General features: G+C 40.3%; 1 protein-coding gene and 1 long non-coding RNA gene across 19 annotated transcripts in view; one reads left to right on the plus strand and one right to left on the minus strand.

The window, feature by feature from the left end:
• AHI1 (Abelson helper integration site 1) overlaps window positions 1–7,192 on the minus strand; it is a 129,090-nt gene extending 121,898 nt beyond the window's left edge. For 13 of the 17 annotated variants that reach the window (XR_003254902.1, XR_003254903.1, XR_003254904.1 and 10 more), the window contains exons 1-3: window positions 7,013–7,191; window positions 2,918–2,989; window positions 1,954–2,075 (exon numbers count right to left, since the gene is read on the minus strand). Coding sequence is in view for 12 of the 17 variants with exons in the window: in XM_026074207.1 (XP_025929992.1) it covers window positions 1,954–2,075; window positions 2,918–2,927 (132 nt within the window). In the remaining 5 variants the exon portion in view is untranslated. Of the gene's footprint in view, window positions 1–1,953; window positions 2,076–2,917; window positions 2,990–5,196; window positions 5,254–6,263; window positions 6,606–7,012 lie in introns of those variants that run through there. The other 4 variants (XM_026074217.1, XM_026074216.1, XM_026074205.1 and 1 more) reach the window with 3 other exon arrangements.
• A 510-nt stretch (window positions 7,193–7,702) lies between these two features.
• Window positions 7,703–15,992, plus strand: part of LOC112970153 — a 62,880-nt gene continuing 54,590 nt past the window's right edge. For both annotated transcript variants that reach the window (XR_003254906.1, XR_003254907.1), the window contains exon 1: window positions 7,703–7,902. This is a non-coding gene — a long non-coding RNA (uncharacterized LOC112970153). The remainder of the gene's footprint in view (window positions 7,903–15,992) is intronic.

Here is a 15,992-nt window from a genome sequence, read left to right on the forward strand (position 1 = left end):
CAGGAAGTGATGTTTGAATATCAACCAGCTCTCTTGAACGCCCCTTCCTTCTAGGGCCCTAACCCATGGGATTCCTCCAAGTAGGTCCCTGAAGAGGCCAAAGTTTGCTCTCCTGAACTCCAGGGTTGCGATCCTACTTGGTGCCCTGCTGCCTCCTCGCAGGATCCTGAACTCCACCATCTCATGGTCACTGCAGCCAAGGCTGCCGCCGACCTTCACATCTTCAACCAGGCCTTCTTTGTTTGTTAGTACTTTGCCAGACTATAATGAAATGTTCCAAATGGGAAGCGTTTTGATACACGCTGTTCCTAAGTTCTTAGTTTTTTAGTGTTTTAATTGTTATAAATCTACGGCTTCAGCAAAACTGTAATAATAGTTAGGCTTCCATACTGATTAATGTAGATCTTAAAACAATTCTTAATATGTGTGTGCACCATTAACTTTCGATTCAGTTCACCGTGACTTTAAGTGTTTCTAGTCAACTCTGAAATACTAGTGTTTTACATCAAAGTCTCTTCTGGAACGGAGTGGAAGCCAATTTTAAAACCAAAGTAATCTTCAGATGTTTGAGTGATATATAGTTGGATATGAATGTACAATTATGTGTTCAAAGATATTTACATCATACTTACAAAACATAGATTTAAAAACTCATGTTTCACCAAAGAAATAAATCTAAGCAAGGAGGAATTTATCCTTGTGCTTATATATATGCCAGCAAAGCAAAAGAAAAAAAATCATCTTTGACTTTTTTATACTATATTTTGGACATTATGTTGCATACTAAAAGACATACAAAATTAAAAAAAAAATATGCATGCAAATACCAACTTTGAATTGTTAAGCTCAAGACAAAATTATGTTTCAGTATGACAACACTAAGAAGTATTTTACAACTATGCAGAAAATAGTTGTATACAATAAGCAAATGTTAATTTCTGATATTACAGAAAATACAACTCCTGTATCTTAAACAAATATTAGAGAATAAAATGAACATTCACTTCCAACATCTGGTATGGATGCGACAAAGAAAAGATTGAAAACATAAATCCTAACAAGAGGAAAATAAAACACCCAGCACATTTGTCAATTAAGCAATTTTGTTTTAATTCCAAGCATTATGAGTCAATATTTGGGATCTATAGGACTCTTATTAAACATTTATTCTTGTGTTCAAGAAAAAGACTGCAATCTGAATCAAACCTTAGCAAACCTCTGAGGCTCTTTTAATCAGAGATATGGCACAAACAGAAATGTCACCTAATGATAAAGTGAGATTGATACAATCATTCCTAATCTGCAAGTTATACACTGCAGCCCAAATCTTTAGAACAACTCTTCAGAGATGTGTACTGCCTAAGTACACATGTAATCACAACGGGACCACAAAGATTAGCACATACAGAATTATGCTGATTACTGGGACCATAATGAAAAAAAAATTGTTTTAAATGTTGTATAATAGTGTTTGTAAATTCTTGTTCTCATATCAGTAATTTTAGGAAATGTAATAAAGTTGATGGTTATCTCCATTATTATAAATTCTCACCAGTTGTCAATTCACACGTATTGCACGTTTGTATCTGTATTACACAGGTGCATCTGTACCACACAGATGTATTACTTAATCTCAAAACTAAATACTATTATGGCCTGTAAGCCCATCACTCACACTGTGAGGAAGTCCTAACATGGAAAAAAAAAGTATTGACAGACTTTTAATAAGAGCACGTCTGCATGTGCCACTTACTCTGAATAACTCTGGCGTACTTCCAAACTACTAGGATGTATTTCTGTTGCACAAACAATAAATAAATACCACACTGACAATAAAAGATATGTACACAAAGATACTTTATATTTTATTTTTGTAAATGTTTACAAAAACGTATTTTCCTGAACTTTTTCCATTAAGGCAACCAAACAAAACTTGGATGCGTTCAAACTCACCACAATATTCTCTTGAGAGTGAAACTTCTTTTTCTTTGATTTCTTTCTGTCTGTTAGGCCAGCATAACTTCTGAAGATTTCCTCAAAGCGAACTTTGGTTTTTGCCTTTGCCTCACTTTCAACTGTAAAAAGAAGCTAGACTATGCTTTACCTGCTCAGTAATCACCGTTGCTAAAATAGTGCCTAATCATGCTTTAAAATTGCAATATATGACAATTACTTTATTAGGAAAAAATTACCAAGAAATTTACTTGGAACTCAGTTAAGAATTTTCCCTGACAATGTAAGCTTCATGAGGATAACTCAGCAGCAACAGCGTGCAAACACACCACGCAATTACTTGTTGCAGAAGTCAGCACTGTCTAAGATTTTGAAGGGCGCCCATAACAGGATCAGCACAAGACCCTCAGCTAGCTGAAGCAGATGACAGATTATTGCCCTCCCCGTTCACATGCAGTAGCACACTGCTGCTAGAGGTGACACGCTGCTTGCAAGAGGAGGGCTGGGTTCTTACTGAAGCTGGAACCCAGAGGAGACAAGCAGCCGCTGCTCCCCGAGACGGAGCTGTAACAGGCTGGAGCGCTCACAGACTTGAACTCCGCAGGAGCTGAGACACTGCCTTTCAGTGAATCATGATACTGCCATCAGCACCATTTCAACCCTTGAAGCAGGAGGTGTTCCAGCTCCTCCCCTGAGGCATGCTCATTTGTAGCCAAAGAATTAAAAATGCAATTTGGCACATCGCTAAAAAAGGCTACTGTATCTTCAGCTATTATATGTTTACCATTAGAAGTAAAATCCCCCCCCCCCCCAAAATTAAACACACGGAAAATCAGCTATGGACACTGACTCAAAACTAAGCCAATACAGCATTACAAATTTACAGACGGAAGTAACTCCTATCATTTACATCTAGTTCTGATTATAAAATACATATTAGAAATCAAACACAAAATAATCTTACCTGCTGGCATTTTCAGTTCTGAATTAAGAGTGGCTCAACACACTACCCGCTTCTTCCTCTGAATTCATCATCCTATTTGAAGTAATTGACAGCTTTAATGACCAAATTGGCCCACAGACTTGATACTACAAATTCAATGCATACTAATTAATATCAAGGATGAGTACAGGTCTCAAATCAGGCATACAACACAAACAGTCTAAAAATAGATATTTGTCTAAATTATGACAAGCTCTCTGTCCTCGCATCTCAGCTCAGGTTTCTCACTATCCATCTGATACTTGTTATTTGTGAATAAATAAAATGCAATGCTACAACAATTTAAATAACTATTTTTTTCTGGGTAGCTAAATATCTCAGTACTATAGTATTTCCATCTTAAAAAAAAAAAAAAGCTCAATTTATCTAAATAGTGACCCGTGAAGCCATTTACAAAGAAGCCTTTCTATCAGATTCCTATCTTGATAGTATCATCAAGAAAGCAACATTTTAGTCAGCTGATAGCCTCAAATGCAAAGATTCATAGCTGCCAGCAAATCCAACTTCATTGCAAATTTCTAAATATTTACATTTACATAAAGCATTTGTATTTCATATAAAACAGACAAGCTGTTGCATGAAAGTCATTTCTTTAAAGAAAAAATGTTAGGCCCTCCTGGTGGGGCAGAAAAGCTTAAAAATGCAATCCAAGTAAAGCTTAAAGGCAGATAATATTATACAGCTTTATCTTCTCATCAACAGAATTCAGAATGTTTTACAAAAAACTTTAATACAAAATAGTTGCTTTGTAAACAGTGGAACTAATGAAGCCTCGCTCCCTATGAATGCGTTATGTTCCTCTTAGCCTTACATGCAATAAACTATTATACCTACCTATCCCCCCAATAGTCCATTAGGCAATAGCCCCAAGTTCTCTTCACATAATACCTTCTGTTATACCCCACCATCTAATGCCCACAGTACACCCAGACTACATCCATCCTAGTAAATTAAGATGTACCAGAAGATACTGCCAGTCTATATGGTTAAATTATCCCTGGCACAGTTTTAGTCCAAGCCAGCTAGCATTCTCCCAAACAACACTACCTACTACTTACAGCAGGCTAGTCTGCCAACTGGCCACAGCAAACAAACAAAAAAAATTCCATCCCAGAACAACAACAAACACCCAAAAAAGGCAAAGACCCGAGGCTGGTTTGGAATTATGAAAGTACTGATTAGTCAGCTGCCAGGTTTCATTAGTTTATTTTGTGTATCAAGCAAAAGCTTTTATACTAACTATCCTACAGCCTAAGCCTGTTTGAAATGAGCAAGGATGACCAGAACTGCCTTCATATAAGGAAAAAAATGTTTTGTTCCACAATATGTTTCATCATTTCACCAACAGGGCAGCAATATTTTCCCTTACTAAAATATATTTTGCCTGATAAAGCAAATCTTTACTGTCACAATTAAAACAGTAACAGTTAAAAATAATACAAATGTCTGATTCTTACAAGATATGAAGAAGAAAACATAATTAAAAATAAATCTGCCTTTGAAGTTTATACTTAGATACATAGGAAGCCCATTCTAAAAGTACCATGGTCATAAGTGCTGCTTTTCAATTAGACAATTCACAATCAGCTAGAAAATATTTATAATTTGAAAGTGTAGAAAACAAAACATAGTTATAAAATATAGCAGAGTCTATCACTTTAATCATTCATTGCAGATAGCAGGAACACAGAAACTGCTGTTATGATTAGCTTAGTGATTTCAACCACCTCTCAGAAAAACTAGTGCTTTTAGATTTATCAGAAAGAAAAAAAATATGAGAAACAATACAGAACAATGCTGCAAAGTAAGCATGGTGCATACGTAGTCCAAGCACGAAAACAATTTTATAGCCAAATGATAAATAAATCACACCACAAAAAACTATAGGCAAACTAATTTTGCAGATATTTTTGCTTATCATTGAACAATCACCTTTCCAAGGGCTTTGTTCATCTTATTTCTACCACTATTCTCCTCTGTAAAATGCAGATTTATGAAATTCACCAGTGAGTTCACTACACTGTATTTACCTCTATTTATTCAGCAGAAGAATTTATCTTAAGTCTTATGACAGCACTGTTATTTCCAGCATATTTCCAAGTTAGAATTACATAACCTTTGACACAGTTCATTAAAGCAACTAGAACTTGTGTAAATATAGCCCATTAATCAACAAGGGTAAGAACAAGGGTGTTTGCTCTGTATAATCTCACTTTAAAATAAGAGAAATTTAATCTTACCAGTTCAGCAATCACAGTACCCCAATCTGAAAAAATTCATTTATCATTGAGGTGCATCTGTTAAATGGTATTTTTGCATGATCAGTTTTCATCTTTTTTATGTTAGCTAATATAAGGCAATGTTTCCAGGAATGACAAAAATACATACTTGGGTATATGCCAGCCATCAAGAATAGCCAAGAAAACAAAATAATAGAGCCAAAGCTTCCAAGAATTTACTGGACACTTTCTGAAAATCATCTAATTTACTGTCCTCTAATACTTCACCTTTATTTATAGATATGTTTTTCCAATTCATCAAGCTGTTGCTGTCTTTACAATACCTATATTTTTTTTATCTGTAATAGAGATGTTTTCTATCCCAAACACATCACAAAGCACACAATTCAGGAAAATTTCTTTCATTAACCACTAAAGAAAAAGAAGTCAAACCTATAATATAACAAAGAAGAACAAATTTGTTCAATGTTACATGGTAGTAAGTGACAAATCCCCTATTCAATTAGGGTCACTGCTGAAACTGAGTTGACAGAATATAATTGTGCACTTCAGAATTTTAATGAAATAAACCCCACATTTTCCCACTATTGCAAAAAGCAAATGTAATCATCAAGTGACTGGAAACAAATGGAACCAGACTTTTAGATGAGATCAGTCATCACAGTGAGATAACTTGGGTTTTACTAATAGGTTTCTCATTTAAATATTTACAGGTATCACTATTTCTTGAGAGCTGAGAAAGGTTTAAATCAGAATTATAAAGCAAAATAGCACTAAAGAATCTGTCACTATTTACTAATGATGGATGTGATACCAAAGAGGAGCCCATTTTTATTCATGAAAATTAAGTATTTTATTCAAGAAAGCTGACTGCCAGTATCACTTAAAAGCCTTATTATTACCACATAAATACCTATGAATCAGCATATCAAAAACATTACTAGAGGCACTCCAGCTTTCTAGCTTTTTAGACATGCCTGTAACAACCTTGTGCCTACATTACTTTAAAAGGACATTTAAAGGAGCTGATACTATCTATCCATTTGAGTTGTGTAATAGTAACATACCAGAAAACTTTAGTTTCTGAGTAATCGTCATGTTTTTCCAGAACTCTTGGGAACTTTTGTTGGTTAGAAGGTTGAATTAAAATCAGTCTGATACTCTGATGGCAGAACTATGGATTTCAGTTTCCGATGAAGCAGTATATCTCAATTAATTGCTTCGTACATTTTTAAGTCTCTGCCTTATCATAGGTTACAATGATAAAAATGGGTTCTCTGCAACAGATCACGCTCAAGTATTTATTTCCCGAACGCTATTTTTCTTTGCGTAGAGGAATAACGGAAAACAACGAAGATATTAAGGGGCACGAGAAGCACACACAGCATCACGGCACTAACGGATGGGACCGAGGCGCGCGCCGGCCCCGCTGCCGCCGGCCTCGCCCGCGGGGCGCCCGGCGCCGGTCCCTCTCCACCCCCCTCCCCAACCCGCCCGCCCGCCCGCCCGCGCGCGCGCCAACGGCCGCGTCACGGCGCGCGCTGTAACGGCTGCCAACCCCCAGCGCAAGCCCCCCGCCCCCGGCGGGGGAAGGGGAGAGGGGAGGGCGACTCCGAGGGAAGGGGGGCCGGGGGAGGGAGCAGCGGCAGGGAGGCGTGCCCCAGCCTACCCGCCTCTGCGGCCGCGCACCCAGACGCGCGGCGGGACTCCGGCCGTGCGCGGGCCTTCCCGCCCGCAGAGGGGGCACGGCCCGGCGTCGCCCCGCTCCCTCCACCCCCGCCCAGCAGCTCCTCAGCAGCGCCAGGGCATCACTCACTCGGGCCTGCCGGCTTCACGCTCAGCGCCGTTGCCACGGCCAGGCGGTTGCTGCGGCTGTCCTGCCTTCCCCCGTCACTGGTCTCTCCCTCATCCCGGGCTCCCCCTTCGCAGCGCCTCCCAGTTGGTTTTGCCGAAAACAACCAGAAGCTGCCAAGGAAACAGCGCGCATGCGCGCAGGAGGGCGGAATGGAGAACCCGCATGGCTTGTGTTTCACGTCGGGTCGGTTTAGGTGGGGCACCCCCACGGCCCTTCTTGCCAGAAGGGGGCGTCGGCTGCACGGCGGCGATGCGCATGCGTGGTGAGCCACGGAGGTTGGAGGGAGCGCGGCTGCGCGGCAGGGSCAGGTTCTCTGAGAGCCGTCGCGGCGGTTTGTAGGGCACGCGGGGGAGGTCCTCGTGCGCATGCGCACGCGCAGGGTCAGCTGCTGGGCTGAGGCCGCCATTGTGCGTGCGTTGCCTCTGCGCCGCCTCGGTGCTGGGCTGTTTTCGGGCTTGGCGCCCGGAGGCGGTGGCAACAGCGGGGCTGGGCCTGGCGCTGGAGGGGCGGGGGCTGGCCGGGAGCGTGTGTGCCCGCCTCGAGGCGCCGCTTTCCGGCGGTGCAGTCCCGCTTGTCGCAGCCCAGGGCGCTGCGGAGCCTCGCGGCAGTGCTCGGGCCGCCTGGCGGGAGGCGCCTCCCGCCGCCCGGCCCGCCACAGGCGGCGGGGGCCGAGACGGGCCCGTCTCCGCCGCGGGAGCGTGCTGGCGCGGTTTGCCCCCCTGCCTTTGCTCGCTGCCCCTACGTGACTGCATGTGGCAAACGGGAGAGAAATATTAATCGTTTAAAAGCGATGCACCATGCAAAAATCTCATTGTTAGACCAGGACAGTGCATTTTACAAAACAGGAAAAGGTCAGTAGCTTTCATTAGTTGTGCGGTTGCTCAGGCGTTCAAAGTCTCTTCATAGTGTTGCTTTCTTCTGGGTGACAGGCTGATAAAACCCCTTCTTGAAAGCATGAAATGGGAAGTTAAAAAAGCATAAAAAATGTGGAAAGTTTTACTAATAGAGGAGTCCCTTAAAGATACTTTAAATTGTAATCTATTTCAAAAAATGTCAAATATACAAAATATCTTTCTGGGCTCATACTGACAATGAAAGTTACTTTAGAAGAATAAAGTGTCTGGCCAGTACTCTATGTTTATTGCAGTCGGGAGTTTTTCCGTGGACTGTGTAGTAAAGACATCTGCTCTTGCAAAGGGCAGTACAAATGTATGCCCTGAAGCTAGACAGATACTCCAGAAACTTTTCTGCGTGATTTAGTTGCTAATTTATGTGATGTTTTGTTCTCTATGAATAGTTAAATACTTACTGATTATTATCAAGAAAGGTTTGTTCATTTCTTATTTGTAAAAAAAACAAAAAACAAAAAACCCAAAACAAGATTTCCAAGTTCCTTCAACACTACAACACTAGAGGGCTCGCTGTTTTAGCTCCTGAAATCAATGCAGGTCTTGAATAAGTGTGACCGTATCTATTCATAGGCTAGATCAGGCAGAATTAGCCTTCAGTTCACTTTCAGTTGACTCTGTGCCATTTGTACAACCTAGAGGTGAGTTAATGCTTGTGATGCTTGGGAAAAGTGAATGTCACGATGAAAGTATACAGTTCCTAGAATTCTGTCAAGACTTGCACCATTTATCAAAAGAATATACGTCCTTATTATTTGTTTGTTCCTCAAGATGTTTTACTAGAAGCAGCTGTTTTCTTTTTCCAGTTCTCTTCTGCTGTCTTTTTTCTCAAATGCATGCGAACACTCAACTGATTGGGGAATGAGGTATTAGCAGTACAACTATTACCTCTAACAGTTCGCTGTCTTTTTCATCTTTGCTAGTTGCTGATGTACAGAAATCCCTGTAATACAGAACTTCTTGGTTACTATTGTGACCATCCCTATGGTTAAAATAAAAATATGCAAAACCAACCAAACTAGGAATCCAAATATGAATGTTAATCCTTTTATATTTAAAGCTATGAGAAATTCTACTGATTCTTTGAAGTTCTTTTTTTCTTAGTTGTTTTTTCTTTTTTTTTCAGCCATTGTTGCCTACATATCTTTGTGCAACTGTGATGAGGTGAAAAAACATCCATGCGTGATGTTTGCAAATACATCTTTAAGTTTCCAGGGAGGAATCTTTGCTTATAGAAATTTAATTCTCAGAGGATCTGTGTTTAGCTGCAATATGGTGCTGCAGCCCTTACTCACAGAATCACAGAATCGCTGAGGTTGGAAGGGACCTCTGGAGATCATCTAGTCCAACCCCCCTGCTCAAGCAGGGTCACCTAGAGCATATTGCACAGGATTGCATCCAGGCGGGTTTTGAATATCTCCAGAGAAGGAGACTCCACAACCTCTCTGGGCAACCTGTTCCAGTGCTCTGTCATCCTCACAGTGAAGAAGTTTTTCCTCATGTTCAGATGGAAGCGTCTGTGTTTCAGTTTGTGCCCGTTGCCTCGCGTCCTGTCGCTCGGCACCACTGAAAATAGCCTAGCTCCATCCTCTTGACACCCTCCCTTAAGATACTTGTACATGTTAATAAGATCTCCTCTCAGCCTTCTCTTCTCCAGGCTCAACAGGCCAAGCTCTCTCAGCCTTTCCTCATAAGAGACCTGCTCCAGTCCCCTAATCATCTTTGTAGCCCTTCGCTGCACTTGCTCCACTAGTGCCACATCCCTCTTGTACTCATGTAAGTAGTTTTAGTGATTGCTGAGAAATTGTATTGGGATATTTGGAATAAATTTGTATAAAATGAAAGCTAATCAGAACTTATTCCTGAATCACTAACTTAACAGTTTAATTTGGAGTCAGTCCCAAATTTACACACTCTTTTTTGTTCCCCTCATTCTTCTTGAGTTAGAAGGTTAGAATACAGAGAATGAGAATGAGAAGGCATGTGGAAAGGTATGCTACTGATAGCAAAACTTTTCCACTGACAGGTACTTGGGGTTGTTATTCATGATAATGTGCTACAATTATTTAAAGTAAATTTGGTGCCAGATATGTAGAAGAATTTCAAGTCTGGAGTAGCCATGGGTTGAAAACCTGTTTTCACCACTCACATTAACAAACTTCGCAGAGTTGTATATCGGCTGGACCTGATGGGGGTAGGTGATTTAAACTTTGTTCTTTCAGATTTATGAGTTTTTGTGCTATAGCTAAAATTTAGGTTAAGGTTACAGTTAATGTTTGCAGGTGTTATGCTGCCAGGCTAAGATGAGGAAAATGATTTAAGTTATATTAAGAGAATGAAAAGGTAGGTGTTGCTGGACTAAAGTGGAAGCTAAAATTTTCTGAGATACTAGGTTTAATTATCAAGACACCAGGAGTGAAGAGAGAATTGAAGATTTTGTGTGTGTTTGTTTTTTTTTCCCACCTGTAATTAAAGTTGATAAAAAATTTGGTCGTAGGGTTAGAGTTCAGAACAGGACATACTGAAGAGCTGTCTGGATCTTGCAGTGACCAGGAGGCTAATATGAATAGCAGTGAAATGGTGTAGTAGTTTATTCAGTACTTAGTGGTTGCTGCTTTGTGATTAAGGCTGAGATTAGTGTTGGGGTTAGGGCTGTGGATATCGGGGGCTAGTTTATTGTTGGATCTTGCAAGTCCCAAGTGATGCTAGGAAAAAGGGAGCTGTGCTGAGTAAACTCAGTATTATTTTGAGTTAGTGCTACTTCTAGAGAAATGGATAAAACTAGAGGGTCTTTTTTCTTTTTTCTTTTTTTTTTTGAGATGCAGGATTTCAAGGTCTGAAAAGCTTGTTTTATTATTCATTTTTGTAAGGACAGGGCAGTAGGAAGTACTCGTTCTAGATGGTTTTTGTTACAATCCTGAAGTTCAACCCTAGCTCCTCTTTTAACTCCATAATTAATTAAATTTCATTTATAAAAATAATAGAGTTAACTATGAGCCATTGTTTCCTTGGTTCCAGCCCCTACCATCAACCCCTCAATTTATATATGTTGGGTATGTTGGGGTTATATTACTGGTTCTTCAGCTTTGTTCCATTCAGCCTTACATAAGCTCAAATACCATATCCATATCAGAGCTATTGCCTGTCATTTCTTGCCGGCTTCTGTCAGTTTCCTTCTCCTGCAGACCTTGCAGGATTGAGTGGTGAAGTAATATTATTTCGAATCCTAGCACATCTATAACCATAACTGAGAGACTCACATTTTCCTTAACACATACACACCTACCAAATCTGTGAAACAGTGCAGTCTTTGAAGAGTCTGTTAGTAAAACTAGATATGCAGCCTTTGCTGTCTTGGACTTTAATTTCAAAGCAAACCATAGATCCAACCTTAAATCAAGCACAGAAACTACACCTCCCCAATAACCAGCAATATTTTCATAAAAAATGAGCCTTGTCCCTACATTTTCATATCCTGCAAGATGTAGGCATAAAATTATAATCTTTAGTTTTGCTCTGCCAGAATCAACCCCCAAAACTAATGCTCAACTTCACCTTAAAACCTATCCCTCAAGCTATACTATCTCAAGGACCTGTGTTAAACCTTTCACTGTTGCTGAATTACCCATAATCCTAGCATTTAACGTATCATATGTGGCACATAAAATCCACAAGATTAAGGCAGTAGCGCCTGCTGGCTCTAGCCTTCATTATAGCTCTACAGGCTGCACTGAATTAAAAAAATCTCTTCAGTCTCTGCAAACCCTCACCCTGGTACTAATCCTAATCCTCGGTTTATGTTTTTTTCTGGATCCCACTGAGCTGACAGCATTATGATGAAGGCTATTTGTTGCCAGCTGGGACTCTTCATTGTGGTCAATGTTGTTGCTGAATGTATGTTCCATGCTGATTTTATTCTGAAGCCAATCTGTATACTTGTCTATGTTAAAGGCTGTGTTTGGAGTTGGGATTAGAGTTGAATCTATGATAAAGGACAGGAGGTGTGGACTCTAAAGGCTGGAGTTAGGATTGGGGATAAGAGATGCTGATGCCTTTTTTGCTCTTCTGCTGAGACAGTAAAGCTAGGATGAGGGTGGTGCCAGATAGGATGCAGCATCCGAGAAGAAAAGCAACTTTTCACTCCCTGCTTATGTGAACCTAGCCCAGATTCGAACTTTAGTCCCCAGCATAGCCAAGATACCTACAATAGCCCCAGAACTAAATAGAAATCCATCCATCCTTCTATATTTGAGGATCTACCTAGAGCCACCAAAAAAATCTTCAGCTCTTTGTGTCCCTAATCTTAACACTGTAGCTGAGACATCTACAGTGACTTCTGAGCTAATCATAGGCAGGTGTCCTGGATGGCCCTGGCCTAACACAATTAAACAAGCAACGACAGCTCTTCAGCATTTCTTCTTCAGCTTTCTATTCTTAGTATATCTCTATCCTTGGTGGTACTCAAAACTTGACTAAATAGGACCTTGAACATACCTGATCTTGCTTTGAAGTTGGCCTTGCTTTGAACAGGAGGTTGGACCAGATAACCAGAGATCCCCTCCAACCTAAATTATGTGACGCTGTGACAGTTCTAGTGCTAGCCTTTAAGGTAGCCAAGACACTTCTAATGGTCTCAGGGCTAGTCATAAGCTAGACATCCTGGTCAGCAGCAGCCTTTATTTTAGCATTGTGGTCCCAGCAAGTTCCAGCAAAGAATAGAAACTTTCTATGCCCCGTCTTCCATCCTAACTGTAAACTTTTACATCTGTGGCCTAGCAGGATTCAGGAAAAAAAAAAAACTAGAATTTTTTTCCAGAATTTATGTGTCCCAAACTGAAGCTCTAATCCAAATCCTAACCCCAACCTTCAATACAGAGAACATGTCAAAATGGTCCCCCAAAAGCGAATACTGTTTTCTGATTATTGCAATATGTTTATTCTGTTTGACTAGTCTTACTATACCTCCAGGGCTTGTTTAGGATCCAGCAGAAAAGATACCCCTTCAAAACCTTTTTTCCTGAACCTGAACACCAATACCAATCCTAACACTTTGGTACAGTCAGGAAACTCTATTAAAGTGTCAAGAGATTTAAGAATAGCCTCATAAGTATTTGCAAGCCAGTCATCTAAACTCCTACCCATAAAACACCATTATTAACAAGCCCTAGTCCTAACTTTATCCTTGGCTTTTAATGCAGCTGAGAAACCTGCTGAAACCTACCTCAGCTCTTGCAGCAACTAACATTCTTGCACTCTTGCCAGTGTACATCAATGCTCTCTGAGTTAAAAAAAACAAACAAACAAACATTTTTTCTCTTAATGATTTTGATTTTTCTGTAGAGTGATGAGTATAGTGAAAGAATTGTCAAAACATTCAGGGACTGTTTTTACCCTCTGTATGCAGTAATTAGCTAGTATTCTAAATAACTTAGAGTTGTTCCCTATTTGCATACTATATCATGGGCATCTTGTGGGTTTACTAGTTTTCTTATTTCAATAGCTTTCTCAGGGAATTATAGTTGTACAGTGATATACCTGTGGTAAGGATGTTTGTCTCTTATTAAAGCAACGCAAACTTGCATCTTTTAGAATGTCTTAGCTTCTCACTGTAGAAGGACTGAAAGGTAACCTCAGATGCATTATCAAGGACAGCAGAACATTCTGTCCTTTGAATTTGACAGTGACTGCTGCTTTATTGGCTGTACTGAATATAATAATCTTTGACTTTTGCTAACACCTGGTTACCACAGCATTGTTAAGAGAGTGCTACTTGGCCCAGTTCAAAACTGTCAAGGGCCATGGTAACAATTGAACAATGTGGGCAGATGCATGTGAGACCTCAGACCTTATTTAGTTTACTGGTATAATTGCAGCTATTACTCAGGATCTGGGATTAGACCACTTGAGGATGGGGCCTGGTTTCTGCTCCAAACTTCTTACCATATCTCTGTTTCTGCCACTTCTGGACTTTAGCTTCTAACTGTGGCCTAAATATAGGTGTCTGATACTATTTGAAATAACCCTTGACATCCTGCTTGGCCTCCAGCTCCATAAGGATATATAAGACCTCCAGAAAGATACATGGGTCCACCATATGTCCTATATCACATCCATGTATGTCTTAATTACCTTAGGACCATTTTAAATGGCAGAGGATGCCTTTGTGTTAGCAGCTCCAGTCAGTATGGTCAGTGGAGCCCAGAGAACAGCTAAACTCATGAACCACTAGATGTCTACTTTAGGATGGGCTGAATCACTACTTAGCTGCCTTTGAGTAGGTCTCTGGGTTTATTATGGGAGTTTAGATGCCTGTATGTAGGCAGCTAAATATTACTGATCTTGAACTGAATCCTGATTCTCTCTGTTAAATTTATTTGTTTTCTATTTTGGATGTCTGATATTCTCTCAGCATTTCAGAAGTATGTTCTAATCAGCGGTCAAATATGGGTTGTTGTTTTAACCCTAGAGTAGTTACTATACCTCCACAGGCTGTGCTTAACTAACTTGGAACTGAACTGCACTACCTTTTCCAGTGCTTTGTTAGAGCTTTTGCTGACACTTCTGCTGATGCAGCTGTACCTAGGATTGTGACTAGTAGCCCTATACCCAGTGTGTCAGCCATGGTGTGACAACCTGTGCTGAAAACTAGGTGTTTTCTTAAGAATCCATTATAGGAGAGTGGTGAAGACAGACTCCCAAAAGCTTTCCACATACCATGTTCTGCTGTAACCTTAGAGCTCCCTTGCAAAGGTTCTTAGTTACCTGGTATAAAAATGCTGCACAAGCACTGTCCTCTCCCGTAAACATAAGGCTACACACTGCACGTATGTAGATATTCTATGGCAGTCTGCAATGTGATCTCAGTGAAGCCCTTATCCTAGTGTCTGTCTCCAGGAAACATTTTATATGGATCAGCATGTTTTGCCACTCACCAGTTCTCTAACAGAATCATTGCCATATTACACAAATTAGTTTTGCTAATTTGTAAGGCGTACTAACTGAGAATTAATAAATGCCAGCCCCTAAAATTTTTAACTCTTCAGCCAGGACTCAGTTGGCAGCAACAACAGCTGGGTTCATATTTTACGATTCAGTAATAAACACTGCCTCAACCTCCCCAGCCAGAAACCTGAGAGAATTAAATCAAATGCTCACATGAACAAGTTAGCTCAGCAAAGAATATTTTTTGAAGGGAGGAAAGAGGTAGGGCAGTAGAGAGGTAGACTACATAACATAAAATACCTAATTATTCTTTCCTAGAGTGTACCTATTACTCTTTCCTAGTTTCAGGGTAAGGGAAGGGTTAGGTGGCTAGCTGGTTCTCACTTCCAAAATGACCATCTCACTCATACTTAGTCAAACTTTAGGGTGATCTCTGCTTATATCCCTGCTGGTAGCAAGAACTGATCCATACTACTGGTCTTGCTCCACCAGTGATGCTGGTTGTAATACTAATGCTAGTCCACTGAAGCTTTGTTAAAAGCTATGTTCTTTTCTTATTTCTATTCTTTTTTTAAGCAAAATTGCAGAGTATTTAGGTTTGCATCCCAGGGCTACAAGCCTTACAATTAATAGTTTTCCTCCATTTCATAACATTCTTTTCTTTTAACAGTACTCCCAAATGTGACAAAATAACATATAAATTGAATATGTTTCCAGCCTCTCCTCTTTTCTTGTACCTTTTGTCCATCCTATATCAAAAAAGTGTTTCTTCTGGGTTTTGCCTTCCAGTATTCTAGAAGAAGAAAGGCTTCTGCTTTCTTCTTTAGGCCTCAGCCATCTGGTTAGCAGTAGGCCCTGAAGGAAATCTGGGGTTTGGTTAAGGTTGAAATTAATTGCAGGTTTGTGAATGAGAGAATTAAAGCACTTGTTTTATTGTGGATGGCTATGGATGACCTTCAAGACTATGTTGAAGCTGAAGCCAGAAGGGTCAAGAGACTGGCATATAGGTCTTTAGTTTATCACTGCAGCCTTAAAGATACCTAGCAATAAATCTAACAGTCCCACCCTGGCTCTGGCTTCTGCTAAGCCTA

The sequence above is a fragment of the Apteryx rowi genome, unplaced genomic scaffold (assembly GCF_003343035.1).
Source record: "Apteryx rowi isolate R43461 unplaced genomic scaffold, aptRow1 scaffold_381, whole genome shotgun sequence".
Taxonomy (NCBI): Eukaryota; Metazoa; Chordata; class Aves; order Apterygiformes; family Apterygidae; genus Apteryx; species Apteryx rowi.